Source organism: Anomalospiza imberbis, chromosome 5 (assembly GCF_031753505.1).
Source record: "Anomalospiza imberbis isolate Cuckoo-Finch-1a 21T00152 chromosome 5, ASM3175350v1, whole genome shotgun sequence".
Lineage (NCBI taxonomy): Eukaryota > Metazoa > Chordata > Aves > Passeriformes > Viduidae > Anomalospiza > Anomalospiza imberbis.
The window spans coordinates 71,231-94,377 of record NC_089685.1 but is presented as its reverse complement, the minus strand read 5'-3'; the positions used below and the strand labels follow the sequence as shown (position 1 = coordinate 94,377).

General features: G+C 43.8%; 1 protein-coding gene across 2 annotated transcripts in view; it reads right to left on the bottom strand.

The window, feature by feature from the left end:
• Positions 1 to 509: 509 nt before the first annotated feature.
• Positions 510 to 23,147, bottom strand: part of GOLGB1 (golgin B1) — a 36,322-nt gene continuing 13,684 nt past the window's right edge. For both annotated transcript variants that reach the window (XM_068189275.1, XM_068189276.1), the window contains 11 exons: positions 20,633 to 20,706; positions 13,538 to 18,486; positions 10,755 to 12,705; positions 9,103 to 9,281; positions 7,713 to 7,878; positions 6,471 to 6,602; positions 5,185 to 5,343; positions 4,955 to 5,052; positions 4,159 to 4,293; positions 2,541 to 2,646; positions 510 to 2,169 (listed from right to left, as the gene is read on the bottom strand). In XM_068189275.1, coding sequence (XP_068045376.1) covers positions 2,035 to 2,169; positions 2,541 to 2,646; positions 4,159 to 4,293; positions 4,955 to 5,052; positions 5,185 to 5,343; positions 6,471 to 6,602; positions 7,713 to 7,878; positions 9,103 to 9,281; positions 10,755 to 12,705; positions 13,538 to 18,486; positions 20,633 to 20,706 — 8,084 coding nt within the window. In that variant the 3' untranslated portion in view covers positions 510 to 2,034. The remainder of the gene's footprint in view (positions 2,170 to 2,540; positions 2,647 to 4,158; positions 4,294 to 4,954; positions 5,053 to 5,184; positions 5,344 to 6,470; positions 6,603 to 7,712; positions 7,879 to 9,102; positions 9,282 to 10,754; positions 12,706 to 13,537; positions 18,487 to 20,632; positions 20,707 to 23,147) is intronic.

Here is a 23,147-nt window from a genome sequence, read left to right as displayed (position 1 = left end):
GAACAAGGGTACCTGTTTTTGGCTGCAGAAAGTTGGGACAGTTGAACTGTCCCATCTGAATGACCAGCACGTTCTAGCTCACTGTTGCCAACCTCAGTGTCTGTCCTGGGGTTACACAACACTAACAAGGTGCAGTGTTTAGGCAAATGTGGAAAAACAAACTGAGGCGGGTATTGTTTTACTGGAATTGCTTTCATGATGCATGCAATGGTCTGGGTTGGAAGAGATCTTAAAATCATTAGTTCCACACACCCCTGACATGAGACATTGCCTATTCAAGTGCTATTTTCTTATTCTGTCAGCTGAAAAAGGCTGAGCAAGAAGTGGGATAGGGAAACAAGGTCATCACCTAGGCCTTCACATTGTATAAAGAAACAGCTTCTGCAACCATCCCACAAGGCAGTGCACACAAAGGAGACCTGCAGTCCCACCGTGTCCCACACAAGGTGTGCTGATACAGCAGCACTACACTCTCCACTTGCAGAGTTACATGGCAATGTTACACAAACTCCATCTGAAAAATAAACTTTATTATACATACAGGAGCTCATACCCCAGGAAGCTATAGACAAACTATTTGGTCACGGAATTTGACATAGTTAGAGGAAGTTCACACTGATAATCACAGACAGTCCACAAGAGGATATCTAGTGCCAGTGCTCTGGACCTGCCAGAGATCCAGCTGGTTTAGCTACCAGTGAAATCAATTCACCCTCAAACAGGCTTTCTGCACTGGCTACAGCAGCTTAGTTTACCAGCAATATCAAAAGAACTACCTCTTTCCCATGGGAAAAATGTGACTCTTAATGCTCTACTAAGAGGCAAGATAGGATTCTCCTGGCCAGTACTCTGAATGAAACGACCACTCAGGATCTGACAGCGAACGCGACTGAACTTCCTTTGCATTCAACATTCTCCTTTTGGAAGAGGACAGTCTCAAATTCAGGAGGTTTTCAGAAAACATATGGAAATATATCCATATTTCCATATATCGTAAAAGATTCAGTTCATTTGCATCATTTGATTTGGGTCTAAACGTGCCCAAACACCAGCACCAGCTTTCTACACCAGAGGGTTCTAAAATCAGAAGGTTTTAGAACTCTGGCTCCTTCCTCAGCACAAGGGAGAGAGTTTATTTCTGGAGTTTCTGCCTTTGCTTTGGGCCCACACAGCACATTATGGACCCCTTCAACACAGCCTGTGCATCTCATGATGAGTATTTAGTGGATAAGAAGGCAAGAGCAGGGCTGCTCTACTAGAGGTAAGGCAGCACCTTCCATCATAAGAGGTGCAAAAATGCTATAAATAGGAGGATTTTTAACTTACAAGCTAAAAGGTTTCATGTTTTCTATTCCTTTTAAATAACTAAATTACTGGCATCATTTTACAGGCTTGTCAGGGCTGACATATGACTCATTTAAAATGGAATGCTCATCAGGGCCAGATATATTAATTTTGGCCCTTCTTCAACAGGAGATGCAACTGAGCGGGAAACATGATTTTAAAATTCACATTCCTTAAAGTGCCCATAACTTCCTTAGGATATGCACTTCAGACAGCTCTGAGCCATGGAGCAAATCTAAGCGGCAGAAGAAAGGGAAGACAATTCTTTTGCATCCAGCTACAGTGTTCCCCCAACCCCACTCATGGATTCAGCCCAAGAAGGGGAAGATTGTGCAGTTTTAGAAGTGCTGAAGTACTGCAGCAACTCAAGAGTATTTTTCTTATTCCTACTGCAGCACAATACTATCTAAAATGAGTGGTACTGCTTCCAGGAACAGATGCTGTCCTTGAGGCTTGCCGCACAACTCTGGCTCAGAAAACGAACCAGTCACGTAGAAACACTGAGGGAAGGGCTGATCTCCTGGGAGCAGCTCCCCAGCACCAGCACTGACAGCAGGTGCTGGGTGCAGCTGCTGCTTCAGGGCTGGATTGGGAAAGGCTGCAGCTGGGGCAAGTGCTGCCCTTCCGTGAGGGCGTGCAGGCCCTCAGCAGGCACAGGGCTGAGGCTCGAGGAAAAGCTACCACTCCTGCTCACAGGTGGCCTGTGAAGCACAGGAAGAGCAGGACATGGACAGCAAGCAGATACGTGGCCACTAGCAGGGGCAAGTGGGCTCGGGAGCGGAAGAGAGATCGTAACAGGCGTCGTAGTCCAGGGGTACTCCGGGTCTGGAAGAGTAAAGAGAGAGCAGTCACTACAAGGAATGTGGCCCCAGCTGCCTTCATCCAGAGCTCTTCAGACCATGGAGATAGATTTGTTTAAGCTAATGAGCATAAACCTTCCCCAAATTGCTCTGCTGTCAGATCCTACTAGCACTAGGGCAATCCTCATGAAATGTTCCCCTTCCCCTGCTCTCTCTGCAGGCTGTCCATGAACCAGCCCCACCCAATTTTGTTTCCAGCATGGTGAGAGCAGAAAAACTACACAGTCCCCGACCGATTTATGTGTGTCTACAGAGGAACTGAAGTGCTGTAGGTTCACAGTTTCTTGAATCAGCTAGGGCTCACATAACTGACAGCTGTGAATGTTAAATTCTTACTCTGCTGGAATTATTATCCATGGAGTCGATCAGCAAGGACTGCTCATGACCTGGAGTCATATCAATGCTGGCACTTAAGGAAGATGACCACTCACTTGACTGCAACCTGCCACAACAAATATGGAATTAAATTCAGTTTTTTATTATGATGTCCCATATCAACACTGTAATCAAGCTTAGGAAAGAAGGTATTTCTTAAAAAAGGAATCAATCCCTGCAAGCAAGTCCTGGCTTCACTTGCCAAGAGCTGGTTCCATTTGAACAGGTGTCATGCCTCCTGAGCTCACACTGAGCAAAAGAACAGGGTGGCCTAGCTAGCAGGAGTCCTTCTTCCTTTCAAGTGAAATTTTATAGTGTGACTTGAAAGAAGCCAGGGCAGATGATACACCTGAATGCTTCAAATTCTATGAAATTGTTTTGGAAGCCAGCTCTGGCTGCAATAGTGCTGGTTCTTCCTATTTTCTAGTGACAGAGGCAGCAGTCACATCCTGGGGCTATGGTTCATTAGTGAGATCAGCTGCAGGAGGCTTTTATAGACGTTAATGCCAGAAGGAGCTACAGTTGTCCAAACCTTGTAGCTATTACCAAGGAACAACACCCAGAATTCTTCCATACAGACCATTATTTTTTGGCTAAATCAGCAAGTGTGACAGAAGAAAGGTGTTGTTTTCATGTAAAAGACTCCCCTCGTCCATAACTCCAGTTATTTGAACTACCAGGAAACGCACAGCACGTGTGCCTACAGTCAGGTCATGTGCTAAAACCCCCTTCATAGTCAATGAGGAGAATCAAGCATTTTGAATCTGCTGCTCACTGCACCCTAATCCCAACATCTAGTCCAGATCAGCTGCCTTTGCTCTGCTGACTCTCAGGGCATCTGGGTAGTGCCCTGAGACAGGCAGAGCCATGTCCAGTGCAGACCCCAGTGCTGGATACTGGGCACGGGGCAGGACAGGAGGCTAGACTGAAGCTAAACCTGGGAAAGGTGGACGAAAGTCCTTTCTCCTAAGTGTTTAATTGTTTCTCAATAACCAAATTAATGAAAAGCTGATGTTAATTGGCAATACATTAAAAATGAGTGACATTCTTCAAGTCAAAACTGCTTCAGGCATGGCAGACAGGTGCTTACTGAGCAGACAAATCCCCTGAAGCATGAGAACTCCTCTTCAGCATGCACCCAATTCTCAGTCTCCAAATTATATTTTCCAGTACTTAATTTAACTAATTGAGAAAGTTGGCATCTAATTTCTAGACAGAACTTGTCTTAATGTCTAATCATTTGTCTCATCCTATCTGCCTACAACTGAAGGAACAGTTGCCCAGGGAGGTTGTGAAGTCTTCCTCTTTGGAGACACTCAACAGCCATCTGGATATGGTCCTGGGCAACTGGGTCTAGGCTGAGCAGGGGGCTGGGCCAGGTGGTCTTTGGAGGCCCCTCAACCTCAACCCCTTTGGACCCCCAACCTCAGCCTTTCTGTGATTCTGTGACAGACATGGTAGTTGTTGCTGTGCCACCAGTGCCATTTGACAGAAGGATGTGATGAAGTGCACATGAAAACCAGAGCTAGAACCAGCACACTTCTGTGGTGATAGTGTTTGTTTGCTCAAGCTGCCTCACCTCCTGATCTGATCCTGTGCTGCAAAAAGCGCCTCCTCTGCAGCAAGACGACGGTCCCGTTCTTCCTCCAGCTGCTCCTCCAAATACCTCATATCCTGCTTTGTGCTGCTATGCAAATGCTCTGTTTCAGACAACCTGTCAGAAAATAACAAAGCACATGCCAAAAAAGGCCCAAATCATGGACCACTGAGTTTCTATTCTATTCACTAATGCAGTGTGTGAACAGGCTCAAGTCACCTCCCAGCTCACACAGGAGACTTAGTCATCTTTACTATATATAAGCTACTAGGGAGACATAAGAGAAGATAAATCTCTTGAAGCTTCTGTTTCACATCAGGAAGGAGTTCCTTGCCTCTATCACCATGGCTTCACCTTCTGGAAATTATTTTGAAAGGGTTTGAGGAATCATGTGCTAGATCTTAGTTTCAGAAGGTTACAAGGAATCCTGTGCTATGTCTCAATTCCAGACACACTCTCAGGCTGCAGCCTTGAGACCAGGACCATTGATATACTTCAGCAGCTACTGTGGACGCAGCCCACCAGATCCAAGATGTTGCTTTGGCTGGCATTGCTGCTCTATGTTATCCTTGTGGTTTTTTGAAGCTCTAATCCAAAGAGATAACTAATGACAGCTAATAAGTGCATGCAACAGTTCCTCCAAGTCCCCAAGATCCTAGTGTGGGACTGAGTTTTCCCAACACACTGGTGGCAGAGTAAAAGCATCAGGCTCATCACTCGCCTCAAGGCCTCCATCAGAACCAACATCCCAACCCCTGTTTTCTCAGACTTTCTTTACCTCAGCTGCAGCTCCTGCAGTTCAGGTGTGTAAGTGCCTCTCTGCGCCTCATTCTTTTCTTGGGGTGCTCCTGGGGCAGCGTCTGTTGCAAACAGCTCCTGAAAGAACACAGGAACGTACTGCAAACTGCACTGAATGAAGAGGACACACAGCCACTACAATGCTGGACAGTTTGCAGAGCCACTTGAAATGAGCTTTTCCCCACTGTGCAGCAAGCCTAGCCCCCTTACCATGCTCTTGTCTGCAGCCTGCAGCTCCTGGAGCTGCCTCTCGAGCACCAGGCAGCGGTTCAGGACCTCGCTGTAGTGCTGATGGCTCACACAGGGGCTCCGACTGCTCCCTCGGAGCTGGAGAGAGAGGGCATTTTTCTCCTCAAAGGCCTGAGATAGCTGAGAAGAGAACGCAACCAGTAAGCAAAGAAATTGATTTTGTGAAAGCAAAATTGCTCTTGGTCTTGTTGAGGGTAAGAGCTCTCCTGAGAACACATAACTGCCACGCTGCCCATCGCTAATGTCAAAAGACCAGTGACAATCTCCAAGAGTAGCTTGTGGCAAAGGTTTCTGCAAAAGGAGTCTCAAAAAATCAAAGAGACGTACAGAATACTACATGTCCAGAACAAGATTCCTGAAGTGCTGATATTGACCTAAACCTTTCAGAAATATCCTCAGTAAGTTATTTTATATTCTCACTTTGTCCTTGAACACAGCTCTCTTTCTGAAGATTGATAAATTCCGGGTCTTCCATTTCAGTGTGGGAATTGACCGATTGTGATTCTGCACTGAAATGCAGGAAGTGTTTCAAGCTGGCAGGCAGAAGTGAAGATGACAAGCTTGCCTTCCCAAGGAGGGTCTTCCTTCAGCAGCCCAGAAAGCAGGAGGCTAGAAAGTGCTCCTGACAATAGACATGGAACCTGTAAACAACTTTCTTCATATAGTCTCCCTCTCTGGTCCCTTTGTCTGGCCTTCATCTCCCACATCCAACTTCTTTCCCCCACTGTCCCCTCCATCTGTCCTCTCTCCTCCCCTCCCCCTTTCTGTCATCTCTTTTTTTCCTCCCCTGCCTTCTCCCCTCCTCCTTTCTCCCTCTGGTCACCTGGGAGAAAGGGCACTAAATGGCAGTGGCAGAAAAGCTGCTGGTTGAGACCCTGTCACTGAGCCTGCTGGATGGGATCTACCGGGGGCCTGGATATCCTTCTGGTGCACACAGAACAGCTGTGCCACTCATGGCTTCTCCCTGCAGTGCTTTGGCTCTCACAGCTGCGCACTGAGGGAGAGCAGTGTGGGACATGGAGGATGGCTCTGCTGCTGTGCCAGCCCTGTCCAGCAGCAGCGAATCCATCACTGTGATTCTAACACTGCTTTTCTGAGAGATGTATTTCTGATTTTGTGTAACTTCATTGAATGCCTGCAAGGACAGATTAATTCCTGCTTCCTGAGCCATATTCCAGCCAAACAGCCAAACCTTCCCCACATTCTTTGTCCCTGACTGCAAGCAAGTATAAGACACATATCAGTACCTTGCTGTTTAACTGCTGAATTCTGAGCTCTTTCTGGTGCAGTTCTTTCAGACTATCATTTAGCTGGGCCTGGAGGTGTTTCATCTCTGCTTCTAGGCTTGAAAAGTCCCCTTTCAGGACTTCTGGAGAAATCTGCCAAGGAAAGAACAATGAAAAATATACTGCACGTGTGACAACTCGCTCTTGTGTTTCTCCTCTCTTTTCAGTATTCCAAGGTCAAACCTAACATTATTCCTAGACCTGGAACTTGATCTGCTCAGTCAAAAGAACAAATGGAGAATAAACAGAAATATCCTAAAAGCCATCTGAAAATACAGACAGTCAGGAAAGATCACCAAACTTGTACATATGATGGGTCTTGCTCAAAAGTTGTCTTAAAGCTGTTTGCAACACAGGAAGAAAAAAAAAAGGCACATGAATGAGAAAAGAAAAAACAAACAAAAACCTAAAGCAATGTCCACACTGCTCCAATCAACAAAGACCAGAGGGCCAGCACTGAAAAATCCTCCTGGAAAGCATCACATGAACATTGTTCAAGCTTTTTCTTTGCATATATGCATGGGTGTATCAAAGGGATAATGGAGATTTGCTACCCCCACCACTGACATAAACCACTGGGACATTGCAGACAAGGCTGGGAGAGTTTGTCTTGGCTCTGATGCACTGCACTGTGCATGCAGCCTTCCCTAGACAAGCAAAATACCAAACACATTCCACTTCACTTTTAGGACTGTATACAGGGGGAATAAGAGAGAAAGTGCAGTGTTCAAGCCTCAGCCTCTCTGGGCTTGAACCAGGATTGCAGATCCCTGTTACAGTAAAAACAGCAAGAAAAATTCAATAGAACACTTAAAAATTAAGATCTGACATTAAAATGAGAACTAAGACAGAAAATCTTAGATTCAAAGACAGTGCAAGAGGGCAATTCTAAACCAGCCAGAATACACACCAGAGAAGTTCCATGCTACTCCAAAGGACCCAAGGTGCCTCGGAAGCCCTGTCTCTTTTACCTTCTTTCTTGAAACATTGGAAACCAGGAACTTAATGAAGAGCACTTAAGGGTATGCCAACAATTTCTACAACTTTCAGTGATGCAAGTTAGACTGTTGGTATTATCTTTGGAGGCCTCACAACCACATCCAGTACTGCAGTCTGCAGGAGCTGGATACAGGCAACACATGCTCTTCTGGCTGAGTTTCAAGCTTTACATTTCCAGTAAAGAATCTGTATATTTCCACCCACCTTGCTTTGGTGCTGTTCCTCTGTGGTTTGAAACTTGCTGAAGGGTAGCCTCATTTCCTGTGTGAGCCTTTGTAAATGGCTCAGCTGCTTGTCCTTCTCTGCAATGGCCATCAGGTACTGCTCCTTCATGCTGCTGCTCTGCTTTTCCCAGGTGGTCTTCTCCTGTCTGCCCAGCATAAACAAGGGAAGTTACCAGTGTCACTTATGATGACCAGGTACCCAGCTAAGAATGAGCCAGGGGTGATACAATCATCACCTCATGCTAGACACGAAGTTTTATAACCAAGCCAAGCCACACTTAAGTAGAGGAACACACTTAAGTAGAGGAACCTTAAAAGCAGGATTAAGGAAGTTTTCTGTATTTGGTTGAACCTTTTGGATTGTTCCATGCTGTCCTAGGGTGACTTTTTCACACTTTCTGTGTTCCTGGACATTGTTTTGATCTCACTGTACAGAGTTTTGTCAAGGAAAGCTCTGGCAATGCCACTTGTCCCCATAATAATTTCTCTGCACGGTCATATGTGCACCAGACGCACAGTACTGATCACACCACACCAACCCGAGGCCATCACTTCAGGTACAGTGCAAAAGCTGCACAGAAAATAAACCTCCTGTTCTTTTGTCAGGATAAATAAAATTTGTAAGATGCTTCAAACTTTACAAGATCTGAAGTGTTAATTTGAGGGTCAGATTGGGAGTAGGGGGGAGGGAGAGAACTACAGGTTTTTATATCACTCTGGACAAAGATAAGCCATAGACCTTTCCACAAAGAAAATCCCACCCTTTTCATTCAAGCCTCAGGCATTTTTTAAATGGATCTCTGAAATATCTGACAGCATTTCCCCCTGTTTTCAGAACAGAGCATATTTGTCTGACTAGTTTTAGTCCAGTTGGAGAAGACAATTTTACTAGACTTGAATTGCAGAGTTAAAAAAAAAACAAACTAGAAGAAATAGAGCAAGTGAAATAAAGGATTAGACAGCCATACAAAAGTAGTATGCTCTAAACTATAGTATCAGTGGGATAATAAAGGGTGTTCAGCAGCAGCCTGGAATGGAGAGTAGTGTGATCATATACAAAAGCTCCAATACAAGAAACAGCCTCAGTTTCCTCTCCAACAGATGATACTGACCACCACTGGATGAAGGAAATAAAACCAAAAATGTCATTGATCTATTTCACAGCTCCAAGCTGCTGGGCTGTAATTCTGAGGCAGAAGCTGGACAAGGGAAATGTGTCCTCTCCTGGCCAGGGCAGAGTGCTCAGTGTCACTTGGCACTGTGCAGGCTAAGGTTCTCAGCATTTCCTCCATCTCTGCCCACAACTGCTCTTTGAGAGAAACAAACACAGTTGCAACCTCGCCGAGGCAGGGAGCAGACAGACAGCTCACCTGAGCTGCTGGAGCTCCTGCTGGTACACAACTCCTTCCTGCCTCAGCTGTTCTTGCAGACGAAGCTGTTTGTCTGCCTCTTGCTCCCACTGATGCAGCTGTGCCTTTAAGTGAGAATTCTCAGCAGCTTCCACCCCGACCAGGATGTATTGCTGCTGCAGATTCTCCAGCTCTCTTACCTGGAATTAAAGAAAAACATCATTGTGGGACAGCTGAGCAAACATCAGGTTTATTACTTAGAACTGATTTAAGAGCATTTCTTACTGTGGTGTCTGGAGGGAGAAATGATCACATTCAGATGACAGAGGAACTAAAAACAGAATCATCAAATACAGCAGTGCACTAAAAACTGCTCAGAAAAAAAGCCCTCAGACAATTCTATTGGTAATGACGGCAGTGAGTTTTGAGCCCTCTCATGAAGATGTGAAATACATTAACAAAAAGACCCCAGGCTACAATATTAATTACCTTATTCAGAGAAAAACTAAATGACACAGAAGGAGCTGGTAACGCATAACTCCTGAAGTTGGTATTTACTGTAAACCAGGAAACTGATAAGTAAAATCCTTTTGGGTCTCCAATTCCAGACAGGCTATAATTAGAAGTAAGTTGTTGTTACACATGCATCACTGCAATTGCTTTTGAAGACAAGAAGACATGGCTGATCTGGAGACAGGACAGTGCTCAGTGAGTGGCAGTGGGACCTGACTGTCAAAGCCTGTCTTCTGACCAGCAACAAGAACTCTGGGACTTGGTGGGCTGCACTGTGCCAGAGACTATACAAACACAGACACATCCAGTGTGCAGGCAAAATGTCAAAAGGAATCTGCAATATCATGTACCTGCCTTGAAAGTCAGCTGCCAAAAGGAAGAGGAAACTCAAACCTTTGTTCTCGTCTCTTTTAGAAATCTAAGGCAAATCAAATGAGCTGACACAGATGTGAACTGTGCAGGGTAACAGGGACCTTATTTCCATGATTTCATATTTTAAACCAAGCTAATAGAGAAACCACCCTGGGAAGTTAAAAATGGAATCATAGCCTCCATGCCAGAGAAAATAATATAGATGGCTGATACTGGATCCATGGGGTCTGATGGAGCATGCCCAGAAATGCTAAGGTCATTGGGAGGCAACTCCATTACCTTTGAAAGGTCATGGTGACCCAAGAGGTTCCTGAAGACTGGAAGAAAGCAAATGTCATCCCTACCTACAAGAAGGGCAAGAAAGAAGAATTGTGAACCTGCAGTCGGGTCAGCCTCATCTCCATCCCTGGGAAAGTGATGGAGAAACGAATTCTGGAAACCGTTTCCAGATACATGAAAAAACAGGTTGGCCAGAGAAGCTTTGGAATATTTACCAAGTTGTGGAATATTTACCAATTCAAAATCCAACAGGACATTGTACAGAGCAACCTATTCCAGCAAGCCTTGTTTGTGCAGGGGGGTTGGACTAGAAGATCTCCAGAAGACCCTTTGAATCTCAACTATTCCCTTTGAATCAACACTATCTTCATGCGATTCCATGAAGTTCCAGCCTGATCTATGCATCACATTGCAATAACCAGACCTAAGTGTGCTGAATTTTAAGACTTGAAGATCCAAACCTCCTGTGGTGCTTAAAGTAAGAGCAGGAAGAGAGAACATGGACTTACTACTCTGTCTCTGTCACTCTGCAAGGATGCCAATGCCTTCTTCAGACTCTGCACTTCCAAAGCAGTGGTGGAAATGCTCCCTTCTGCTTGTTGTTTCACCTCTTCAATCTTACGTGTTTTGTCCAATTCACTCAGCAGACGGTCTCGGTCATTCTGCAGGCTTGCCATAGCCTTGGAGAAAGATTTGACTTGGTTGGAAGAGCCTTCCAATTCCAACGACAAGTGGAGAAGCTCATCATCTTTAGCTCTGAGCTGCTGATTAAGTTTCTCAACCTGGGCCAAGAGGCCTCTTTCATCAATAGCCTTCTGCAATTCTGTCAGCTCAGACCTCACCGTATCTCGGTCCCTGACAGTGGAACGTTGCTCCTCTTGTAGCTGAGCCATCTGTTTCTGAAGATTCTGCACTAGACTCTTTTGTTCCTCCAAGTCTGCAGAATATTTCTGTTTCAAAATATGAAGCTCTTCATTGGCCTGGTCTCGGCTATCCTGAAGAGAGCTCATGGACCTCCCAAAAGACTGAATTTGAGCTCTGAGATCTTTGTTTTCATCTGTGACTTCAAGCAATTTCTGTTCCATTTCCATCAAGTCCCGTGCCAACTCTGCTACTCTCTCTTCAGCTGTCTCGGTTTCGTTCCTCATTATCCCTGCATCATGATGCAGGTGCTTCAATTCCTTCCGAAGCCTGTCCTCAGCCTCTCCCACTCTCTTGGCTGCATCCCTCTGAACTCCTTCTAGTTCCCCCTCAAGTTCTTTTATTCTTTGCTGGGAGAGGGAAAGCTCATGACTCAGTTGTTGTACCTCTTTCTCACGAGCCTTCAGTTCTGCTTGACACTCCACAATGGGACTCCCCTCATGTAATGCTGCCATCTCACTCTGCGCCCGCGACAGAGAGGACATAAGAGTTTCAATCTCTTGAGACATACTGACTTTATCCTCTCTTAAGGCTTCCATGCACTTCCTGAGATCATCCTGAGTATGCTCAGACTCTTTCAGCTGTGTTTCTATGATTGCCTTCTCATTTTCCAGAGCTTGGATCCGCTGAAGCTGTATTTTGAGAAGTTGCTTCTGTTGGGAGTCCTTTATTGAAATCACTTGGTTAAGGTCTTCTCTGTACCGCACCAACTCTGCGTTCAGCTTGGCATTCTCAGAGTTGAGGTCATCCATCTGGCTATGGAAACTTCTCAGTTCTTCCTTGAGCTTGTTGTTTTCAGCAGCAGCCTCTTGAATTAGCTGGTCTTTTTCCAAGATGATAACAAGATGGCGTTCCTCAAGCTGCTTGTAGTCCCTCAGAATACGGTCCCGGTCGTCCTGCAGAGATGACATGGACTTGGTGAAGGAGTCCAGCTGTGCCTTCTGCTGCCTACTTTCTTCTCTGCTTATCTTCATCTTTTCAGTGAGATGATCAAGTTTGTCAAGAAATTTGTTCTTCTCATTTTCCAAGGCTTTTTTATCGTCTTCCTCCTTACTTAGCCTACACTCCAACACTTTCATCTCTTCAGAATGTTGCTGCTGTAATTCAGCTAGAGCAGCCATCACTGCTTCTTCTTTGGCAGACAGCAAACTCATGATCTTTTGATCTTTGGCACTGGTTTCTTCATGCAGCTTATTTGTTAGGCCCTTGGAAGCCTGCAGGTCAGCTTCAAGCTGCTCACAGTTGAGTTTAAAATTCTGGATACTCATCTCTTGTTGCTTGACCACAGTCCCCAGCTCTTCCCTGGCCAGCTCACATTTGGTGAAGGAATTCTGTAAGTCAGCAAGCTGGTCTCTTAGGCTGCTGATTTCTGACTTCAGCTCCTGCTGTTCATTCTGAGACTTGCTGTACAGCTCCTGAGACCCCTCAAGCTGAGTCAAAAGCTCTTTTTTTTCCTCCTGTAACATTTCACATGTCTTTTGATGATGCTGAATCTCCTTCCTGCAGTCAGCCTCCCAGTCTTTCTTGTTGCATTCCAGCCTGAAAAGAGAAAATATTAAGTTGGTCAAAAATCCACAAAGTATCTCAGTATGTAAACCCACACTAACTCTGTTCTTAAACTAATTTAGAAAAGCCACAAAATTTGTTTTACTTAAAGAAAGCAAGCTGGAAATATCTCTCCATTTAAAATTCAAGATATCTTTTAAAGTTCTGACTGTATTATCGCCTTAAAGGGGTGGTGGCAGGGGAATATATTCTTTTAAATTATTTTTAATATATTCTTTTAAAATATATTCTTTAAAGTTCATGTCAATACTGAAAAAAGTGTTCACCTAAACACTGAATGTTATCGCCTCCCTGTCATTACATTACTTTTCTTGTCCATTGTAGCTAATAATAAAAACAACCCCATGCCATCCCACAATGAAATTGCTGTTCTGATACCTTTGATGTCCATTTAATGCTTCATCATGCAAAGATACAGCATATAAATAAAACAATTTTACGCATGTAAGAATGGTTTGGTTTTGAATTTTGGAAATACACCGATATATACAAATCTTGATAGTTTCCATAGCCCCATCTTCCCCTTAGAATTTATTCTGGGACTAGACTGGAATTATGTATCCCAATGCTCTCTTGACTTCTCAGTGCAAAAACTGCATGCAAAAGAAACTCTTTAATTAATCTGAAATTTTAAATACTCTGGAGAGCAATCAGATGGTGAGTGCTTGTCACAGAGAACAGATTTAACACAGATATTCTAAGGACGTGAAGGACTATTCTAGAGTGATCAGCCCATGTCCTTGTGCAGATAACAAATACAAAGTAACCTTTTCCTGATAAACCTCCCCTGACACAGCTTATTTACCTGGATACATGAGTCTGGAGTTCTTCCACACGCATGGTCATGTGTTTCACCTGGTCCTGTAGCACAATACAGGCTTCCTCTTTCGAACGTATTTCTTCTTCCTTCTTTTGAATAGTTTCAGTGAATTTCTTCTCCCATGTTTTTGATTCATCTATCACTCTATCCCTATCATCCTGAAGGGAAGACATGCTCCTGGTGAAGGCTGCAAGCTGGGCTAGTGTTTTGTTTAGATTGCCTTCCAGTTGCTTGGCTTCTTGATCCTTTGTCTTCAAGGAGTCTTGCAGATCACCAACTGTTGTTTCCATATGCTCTTTCTCCCTCTGCAATGTTGCCAACTTTGCTTCCATGTTTTTGATCTCCTTTGAATGCTTGTCTTTTTCCTGTTCCAGTCTTCTCTCAAAGTCCTCATCCTTTTTCTTCATTTGAATTTTAACTTTCTCTTTGTGCACTTGCAACTCTTCTTTCACTTTGACACTCTCAGCTAGAACCCTTGCTGCCTCACTCTGGGTGTCATCCAACACTACTCTGCAGTGAGCGAGCTCTGCCTGGGCTTTCTTGGTGTCTTCAACAGCTTTAGCTGAAATTTCTTTGGCTGCTTCTACCTCTTTCTGAGTCTCACTCTGCAGAAATTCCAGAGCTTTAACAGTTCTTTCTAAACTACTGTTCTTTTCCTGGCTTTTGATACAGTCTTTCTGCAACTGCTTAATCTCCTGCTGTTTCTGTTTCAGCAGTTCTTGAAGCTCCTTTATATGCGTGCTGCTTTCTCCTCTCCAATTGTATTTTAGCTTTTCTACAAATTCCTTTTGCTTTTCTGAACTTGCTTTGCTTTTCTCCTTTGCCATCTGACTTTTCTCCTCCTCCAGTTTGTGCATCATTCTCTGCAAGCTCTGAAGTTCATGTTTCAGTTGATCATTTTTGATTTGGAAGTCTGTTGCATCTTGCTGATAGTTTCCAATACTTCCATTAAGTTCTGCCAGCTGATTCATGAGCCTTTCTTCCAAGTCATCCTTTTCAGCCTCTAGAGCATCCTTCAGTGCTGTCATTCTGACCAGGTCGTCTCTGGCTTCTTGGACCATTTGCTCCATCTTTGCTACTGTGGCCTGCAGATCATTCACTTCATGGACTTTCTCTCCCATTTGGTGCTCTAAAGCCCTTTTCTCACCTGCTAAAGTCTCAACACACCTGCGGATGTCGCCCAGCTGTTGCTCTGAAGCCCTTCTATTATCTTCCATCTCTGTGATTCGCTTGGTGAGCTCAGCTATTTGCTGTCTGTAAAGACCAGGATCCTCACAAGGTCTATCACTTTCAAATGCCTCTTGTTCCAGCTCTGCAGCAGGAGGCTCTGGTCGAAAAGTGACATCCACTTGATTTTCAGACTCTTCTGTTGGTGGTGGTGTGGCAACTGCCTCAGTTTCTTCCCCCGCTGTCTGCTGGGCAACACACCTGTCTACAAGTTCTCTGCTTTCCTTCAGCTTAGATTCTGTTACCTGCAAAAGGCACTTCAAGTCCACAATCTCTTGATTAAGAGAGTCCTTTTCAGCCATTACTGTCTCAAGCTGAGTAGAAAGAGACTGGCACTCCCTCCTAGAGCACTCCAGATCTTCTTTCAGGCTAGTGTTTGTAAAGCTCTCTCCAGTCCTGTGTAGCTCTCCATCTGTAAAATGCATCTCTGCTCTAAGCTTCTCATTCTCCTCCTCTAGTTCGAGGATCTTTTGTTGCTTCGATTTTGCAAATTTCCTCATTTTCTCCTTCATTTCATCAATTTCCTGTCCAGCTTCCTGTAGCTGCTTATCTGTTTCTTGTTTTTTTGCTTCAGCCCCTTTTAGCTGAATGAAAATTTCCTGCTTTTCCTGCCTAACAGTTTCCAACACACGCTGAATTCGCTCAGCCTCATTACTCACATTCTCATATGACTGCAGCAGAGTTTCATATTCTCCCTGAAGCTCCTTGTATTTCTCCTGCCACTCAGAACTCTCAGTGGCTTGAAAGCTCTTCAATGCTTCCACCTCCTTCTCCAGCTTCTCCTTCTCTAGAACAACTCTCTCCAGAGTAAGTGTAAGGTTTTTACAGCATCCATCAAGATTCTGATTTTCTCTAAGTAGTTTATCAATTTCTGCAGTAAGTTTTTCTCGCTCTCCAGTGAGGCACACTAACTTTTCTGTTAAGGTATCCGTTTCTTTAACGTGGCCACATATTTGGCTTTCCATATTTGTCAGCTTGACAGAAAGACTGTCAATAGTAGTTTTAGCGTTAGCTAGCTCTTCTTTTAGAAATTTGCTCTCCTTTAGTGTCTCTTTTCTAGAGATAAGTGCTGCTTGCAACTTTCTCTGCATTTGATTCTTCTGCTTAGCTGCTTCTGCATTGTCCTCTTGCTTCTCCTGAATTTCAAGCATCTCTGTTTGTAGTCGCTTGCTTTGCTCCTCATGCACCCGAGCCTGAGCTTCCAACTGACTACACAGTCTCTGGACTGATTCCTCTTTTTCCAGCAATTGTGCCTGCACATTACTGAGAGCGTCGCTTTTCTCCTTTAACTGCTGGTTAAGAAATTCCATTTCTTCATCCTTTTGATGCACAAGAATTTTCAGGTCTTCCAGACTGGCCACTCCAGAAATTTTTCCTTGATTCTCCTCCAATTCTGTCTGAAGATTTGCTCCCTTGGCTTCAGCTTGGTCAGAGGTTCTCTTCAGCCCTTCTATCTCTATAAACAACTGTGCTATGTGCTGTTGCAAATCAAAGATTAACTCGGATTTGTGAGCAAGCTCCCTTTGCATATGGCTGACATTACATTCCAATTTCTCTTTCTCTGTCTGCAATTTGTCAAGGTTTTTTTTCCACTCTTCCTCAGAAATATCTGCAACTTGTACAAGCTTGTTATTTGTTGTATCTTCTGCTTCCATGCATGAAGAATCCACCCTACCTTGACTCCCAAAAACACTCTCTGCTGATCCTTTCTGTTCTTGGAGCTGTCTGAGTTGAGCCTGGATGCTGTCCTTCTCTTTGCTTTGCTGATCAAATTGTTCTTGCAGGATACTGTAATCATCTTTTTGCTGTTTCAGTTGTTCTCTGTGATGCCTGTCTTTTTCTTGAGCCTTTTTTATAGTGTCTTTGCGAGATACGAGAGCTTCTTGAAGTTTTTTTTGAAGTTGTTCTTTTTCTTGTTCAAGAACTGAAATCCTTTCTTTAAGAGCAGACTTTTGTTTTTCTTCCAGATTTGTACCTGCTGAACTATGTTTCTCACTTTCTTCATCATCTTCTGGGCTTTCCTTGGTTTCAGTTACTTTGTCAGGAATTGTCTGATGCTCCATGATTTCATCTTTAACTGAAGCAGTGTTTGCCTTCTCTTGCAAGCTTTGCCTCATTTCCTCAATCACTGCCTGCAGTTGTGCTTCAATAGTTTCTTTTTCCTTCCGGATGCTCTGCAACTCAGATTCCTTTTCAGAAAGCAGCTGAATTAGATAGTCCTCACGGGGGTGGTTTTCAAGACCCATTTCTTTGCTCATCATGCTTCTCACATCTTCCTCCCCTGCAGCTGCCTGAGCCGCTGAGGTTTCTGATTTTTGCTCTCTACTCTGTTGTTCTAATTCATTCTCCAATCTGGTTACCTTCTTCAGAAGCTCCTTTCTGTTCACAAGTACTGCTTGCAGCTTCCGCTTTGCTTGCTCATTTTCTTTTCTCAGAAGTTCAACTTGATTTACTAATTCCTCATTTTCTTTACTCACTGCTTCTGTCTCATTCTGCTGCTTGGATAGCCCACACTTCAGACATGTATCTTTTGCTCCTACATTCTGTTCTTTTTCTTCCTGGGCTTTAAATAACAGACTTGTCTGTTCCCTAAGACTCTTCAGCTCATTTCCTAGAGAAAATTTCTCTTCATTCAGCAGGACCATTTTCTCAGACATGCTGACACTGATCTCTGCCATCTGTTGGTCCTTTTCCAGCAAGGCTTGTTGCAGGCTCTCTATAGACTTGGTGTGCTCAGCAACAAGCTGTTCTAGGCTTGCTGCCTCGTGTCCCTTTAAGGTTAATTTGTGGGAAAGCTCTTCCATCTCTGCTGTATTCTTCCTCAAAAGTTGTCCTAGATCAAGTACTTCACATTCCTTTGTCTCAACCTGGCTTCTCAGATCCTTTAGTTGCATGTCCTGGTCAGAAAGCTGAAGTTGTGCTTCATCCAAGTCCTTCTGCAAAGCTTCAATTTTCATATCCTTGGATTTAAATTCATTTCTAAGGCTCTGGATTTGCTCTCTTAGAAGACTGCTTTGACTGTCTGACAGTCTCTGCTTTTCTGAAAGAGCTAGCTCTTCCGCCAGTTGCTTCACTTGCTCCTTCAGTTCTGTTATGGTAGAAAGTTCTTTGGCCTGACACAAGAGCTGATCTTGTTCTTTGGTCAAAGCACAAAATGTACTGTCAGGATCCTCTCCTTTTTTCTTGTATTCCTCAACCAACTGGTTTAGCCTATTTATTTCTGCACATTTTTCTCCTAGTTCTTTCCTAAAGGATTCTTCTGATTTCTGCAGAATTATTTGCTGTTCTGTAATTTGGTTTTGTAACTTGATCAGCTCTTGAGATTGAGAGGTGCCAGGGCTTCCCTGAGGCTCTTCTTGGAAGCTAATTCCATTTTCCTGAAGAAAACCAATTTGCTGCATTTCTGTTTCTCTCAGTAATGAGACACTCTGTGTATCTGAAGCCTTCTGCTCCTCCCTCTCCAGACACTGTATCTTTGAATTCTCTTCCAGCTGGTTACCTTCTGTTTGGCTGCCTGTAGAAGTTTGGACACTGGGGCCCTTGAGCTGGCTTTTCAGAAAAATTATTTCTTCTTGGGCTTCTTTCAGTTCAAGCAGCAAAACAGACAGCTCCTTCTGTTTCTCTGCAGCAATATAGTCTAGAATTCCAGGTGGACAACCTTCCTCAGTAAATTGCTTGCTTCTGTTGGTAAAGCCATCTGTTCTTGCCTAAAAGAAAATAGTAGGCATCATTTTTCCTTTGAGTCTTGTGAAAGGGCCATTTCTGGAAGTATCTGCTTTCCACATTTTGTAGCTTTTGTAGCTGTCTCAAGCTGGCTTCTGCAATAAACAGAAGCCTTGCTAATAACAGGGGGACTCTGTCTTGGCAGTGGGGGGTGGACTAGGTGACCTCCAGAGGTCCCTTCCAACCCCAACTATTCTGTGTTTCTGTGACTTCCCAGGTCACTTCTGCTAATTTCAGTTTCTGAGGCTGCAGCATGAAGGATTCTGGCTTCAGTATCAGACCGTAACAACAACTTCCTATTCCCTTTTCCCCCCCTTCTCTCTTGACTGCAAGATAGTATGACTCTGAACTGTTTAAGTTCTCCTGTGATTCTAACAAGCCCTCCAGTGGGCTTGTTAGAACCAGTCACGATTTCATGGCATCCTATTCACAGTCTCTGAATTAGGAGGTTTTGTCCTCTATTTGTTCTGTCCATTTAACATGGCAAAGAAGCAGGATAGAAACCCATCCACAGAATTCCAGTCTGTGTCCATGCCCAAAGTGAAAGCACTAGACAAAGCACCTGGAACAAAGTGCTTGGCTTTTTCCAAATAACTATCTTTAGGTTTCTTCCCATCCCCCAAAACAGATTACAAAAGAAAAGCACTCACATATCCTCCCCAGACATAATGAAATACTGAAAAAGATTGGTTTTGATGTTAAGCAACAGACTAAGACATATCTCAGCAGATTAACAGATCAGTGGATGCAATGATCTAAATAACTTCCTTCCCACCTTGAGATGATTTCTCTTCCATCTTCACTACCTCAAAGGAACTAACTACAGTATCATAACCTTTCACTGACCACCCAAGCAGAGAAGGTGACAAGTCACGTGTCTGTCAGCCTATGCCTTACTGCTCCAGCAGATAAAAAACCTGGAGCATTCCCAGTAAAGTTATGCTACCACACAAACAAACCAATAACCCCACAAGAACCTTTTAACTATTAGATGCCTTAACCTGGGTTTGGGTAATTATATTACTTGGCCTAAAGCCATGGGTCAGGTGCACACATGGTAGGAATAGCTGTCCAAGTGTAAAAACTTAGATGTAAGCTATTTAGTGGACTCTTTTTATAATGAAGACATTGAAATGGACAATTCCAGGGTTGTTTTCATTGACCCATTTTCAACATTCACCTTGTGGCAGGTGAGTCATATGCTGAAGAACCTGCTTTTTCCACTGTCTATAAAGGGGCAGTAGAAAATAGTTAAAATGCTTATATGTGCCCTTGAAAAGCCTACGTGTGTTGATGTGTGTGCATTCCCACTGATCTACCAGCTCACAGCCTGCAGGCAGCTGGAAGGTGGATGAATGACTCAAAATGCTTCTCCGGTTCCAAATGTCAACTTTTACCTTAGTACTTCACAGTAATATACAAACCCTCTGACAGAGAGGAATGTATTAGACAAAACACAGCATTACCCTTCCCCCTGTGGACAGGATGGGCCAGCAGAGCAGGCTGCAGAGAGCCAGACCTTGCTCTAAGCTAACAATCCGTTCCACAGCAAATCCTCAGTACAGATACACAGAGGCCATCATCTCCCTCCCCATGCTGAACATAAGGCCAAGCACCAGGTTCCTAATCCTGCATTCTTCCCAAAAGCAGCCTGACTGCACTTGCACCTGCAGCTGGACACGCTGGAGCAGCACAAGGACAGTGCCCACCCGTCCCCACTCACAGAGCACAGTCCGTCAGTCAGCCAGGTGCCCATCAGGGCAGTGGTCATGGTTTGAAAGGCATCTTATTTAATGACAGCTGAGCCTTTGGAATTTTATTTCCAGAGACCTGTCTCAGATTAGCCCACAGTTCTGCTGAAAAACTAACTCACAACAGGTAGAAAATAGCACAAATGTGGACTGGATGGATGAAGGACACAAGAAATGCACACAGCTGGCAAAGGGAAACACAGTCTGTTACTAACACTGTGCAAGCTGTATTTGGAAGCTATTTCTGTCTTTCACCATTAATCCAGTTCATAATAACCTTCAAAGAGGATTGGTAAAAAAGACCATGACAGCTTAGCTGTTTTAAGGCCAGTCCTTGACCTATTTTAGTTTTAGCTTATTTCAGCTGCTTAATCATTACCTGTTCTGCATCTTCTGCAACCGTCACAGCTTCCTGCTGAGACTCCCAGAGAACAGCTTGCAAATGTGGTATTTCTGAAACATTCAAACACAAAAAATGTCTTTGAAACTTAAGTCTTTGCTTTAGATAGCAACAGGATATTCTTCCAGGAGCTTTTGAGAAAGGACACATGGCTGTTAATAACACTTATGTAGTGGAGATATGTACTGTCATGGGATAATGTGGGTTTGGCTTTTTTTAGAGGCCACCACACAACCAACATGCTCTTTTAAGCAGCTTTTAGAAAAGAGCAATTGTTATCATACAGACATCCTGAAAGACCGGTAATAGAGATTAAAGTTTTAAGAAACATTTTTATAAAGGAGAGGAAAGAAAGAACTATTGTAGCAAAACGTTTCAAATTTCATTTGGAAAAAATAAAATGACAAATTGTTATAAATGTGCAAGAAAAATACATTCTAATTCATCTCAGTTCTAATTAATGTATTAGGTGATGTCTCAGCTTTTTAGCATATGAGGCAGTAAAGCAACGAATACTGTGTCTTCCCCAGAAATACCAACTTAAAAGCATTAAAAAACAGGCCCCATTTTTGTGAACACGTTAGCTAGAAATGATGGTACGAAAAATAGGTTAATATATATGCAAAACAAAACTCAGGACCAAGATAAACAGTTCTCTAAGGGGTACGAATTTCTGTACTTTTCACTTCTGAGCATGCAGAGAGGACACGCAAACCATCAACATACAGTACAAGGTTTTTTTCTGTTCTCCTTCAAACACTTTTGTACATACAATTGATTATACAAAACTGCACTTGCTAAGTACTATGGAAGCTGAGGAAGCTCAAATGCACGTTTTGAGAATTCTAACAGTTGGAAGGCAGTCTGTGTTTTCTGTGATAATGGCTTTCCTTTATTGATCCATACTCTACTGTAGTCTTTCCACCAAGTGAACTACGGACAGCCTCATACAATGTTCCCTTATGCAGCAGGAGGAGAGACCTTCAAAATCACTCCAAGAACTGCCTCAAGAGAAGTTCAAGGAATCCATACAGATGTAAAGAGAGTTACAGATATTCTGGTCTAATGCACTGCTAAACCCATGGAAATTGAGACTGTACAAGGATTTCAAGAATCTTTATATTTCAAACAGCAACAGCTTGAAATTTGAAGGCATTTGTTGAGGTCTGCTTGAAAGCACCAGAAATTGCAAAATATAAGGTAACTATAAATCCTTATTTCATTCTGTCCAAGTTAGGAATGGATTATGGTGGCAGTTTTAGGCATCCCACTTTAATTAAGACTGACAAATTCATGACACAAAAAGGAGTAACAAAGTACTTAGAACCTATAAAGCAGACTTAAAAATTTTTTATGTTTCATTTAATATTTTGGTAGTTTTTAAAAAGAAATTACATCTCCCAGTGTTTAAGATCAAAAAACCAGTAATCAAGGGTTCAACACACTCACTGGAAACAGAATTACAACAACAACAACACAAGCTTGTTTTGAAGGAAATATGCAGCTAAACACGCATTGGGAAAGATGCTTTAAGTAAGATGACAGTGAAGCTCTGAGTCACCCCATTTTTCAGGTGGAATTCCTTTCACTAGAGGGAGGGAGGAGCTGCTTTTTAAGAAAGCTGATTGAAGTTTTCCAGGTCCATTTTGGATGTACTCAATTGTAGCTTGGGGCACGATACCAGATTGAAAGCTGGATTTCTGTGAGGCCTTTGATATGGTCTCCCCAACACCCTTACTACTAAATTGCTGATATGGGTTTGACAGGTGGGCTGTTAGGTGGGGTAAGGAGCTGGCTGTGTGCAAGGAGCTGCAGTCAATGGCTCGACAGCCAAGTGGGAACCAGGAGCCACAGAAGTCCATACTGGCACTGGCACTGTTTAGTGTCCTGACTGCTGACAGGACAACTGGGTGGAGTGCACCCATGGCACACCTGCGGGTGGCCCAGGCTGAGCAGGCTGATTTTGCTGGGGGGATGTGATGCCATCCAGAGAGACCTGGACAAGCTTGAGGAATGCAGCCACGCAGCCCTTGTGCACAGCAAGGTTTAGTAAGGCCAAGGGCAAGGCTGGGACAATCCCCAGTACCAGCACAGACTGTGGGGTGAATGGATTGAAAACAGGCCACAGAGGAAAACTCTGGGATTCTGGTAAACTAAAAATTGAACAAGAGCTGGCAACGCATGCCTGCAGCCCAGAAAGCCGATCATACCCTGGGCAGCAGGCTGAAGGAGATAATTCTCACCCTCTTCACTGCTTTTGTGAGACCCCGCTCAGAGCACTGCGTCCAGTTCTGGGGTTCCCCTGTACATGATAGATGTGGATTTGCTGGAGTGAGTCCAGAAGAAACCACAAAAATGATCAGAGGGCTGGAACATATCTCCCATGAAGAAAGGCTGAGAGACTCGCGGTCGTTCAGCCTGGAGAAGAAAGGCTTCAGAGAGGCCTTATTGCAGCCTTTCAAGAGGGTGCTTCTCTCTGGATTGCCCAGAGAAG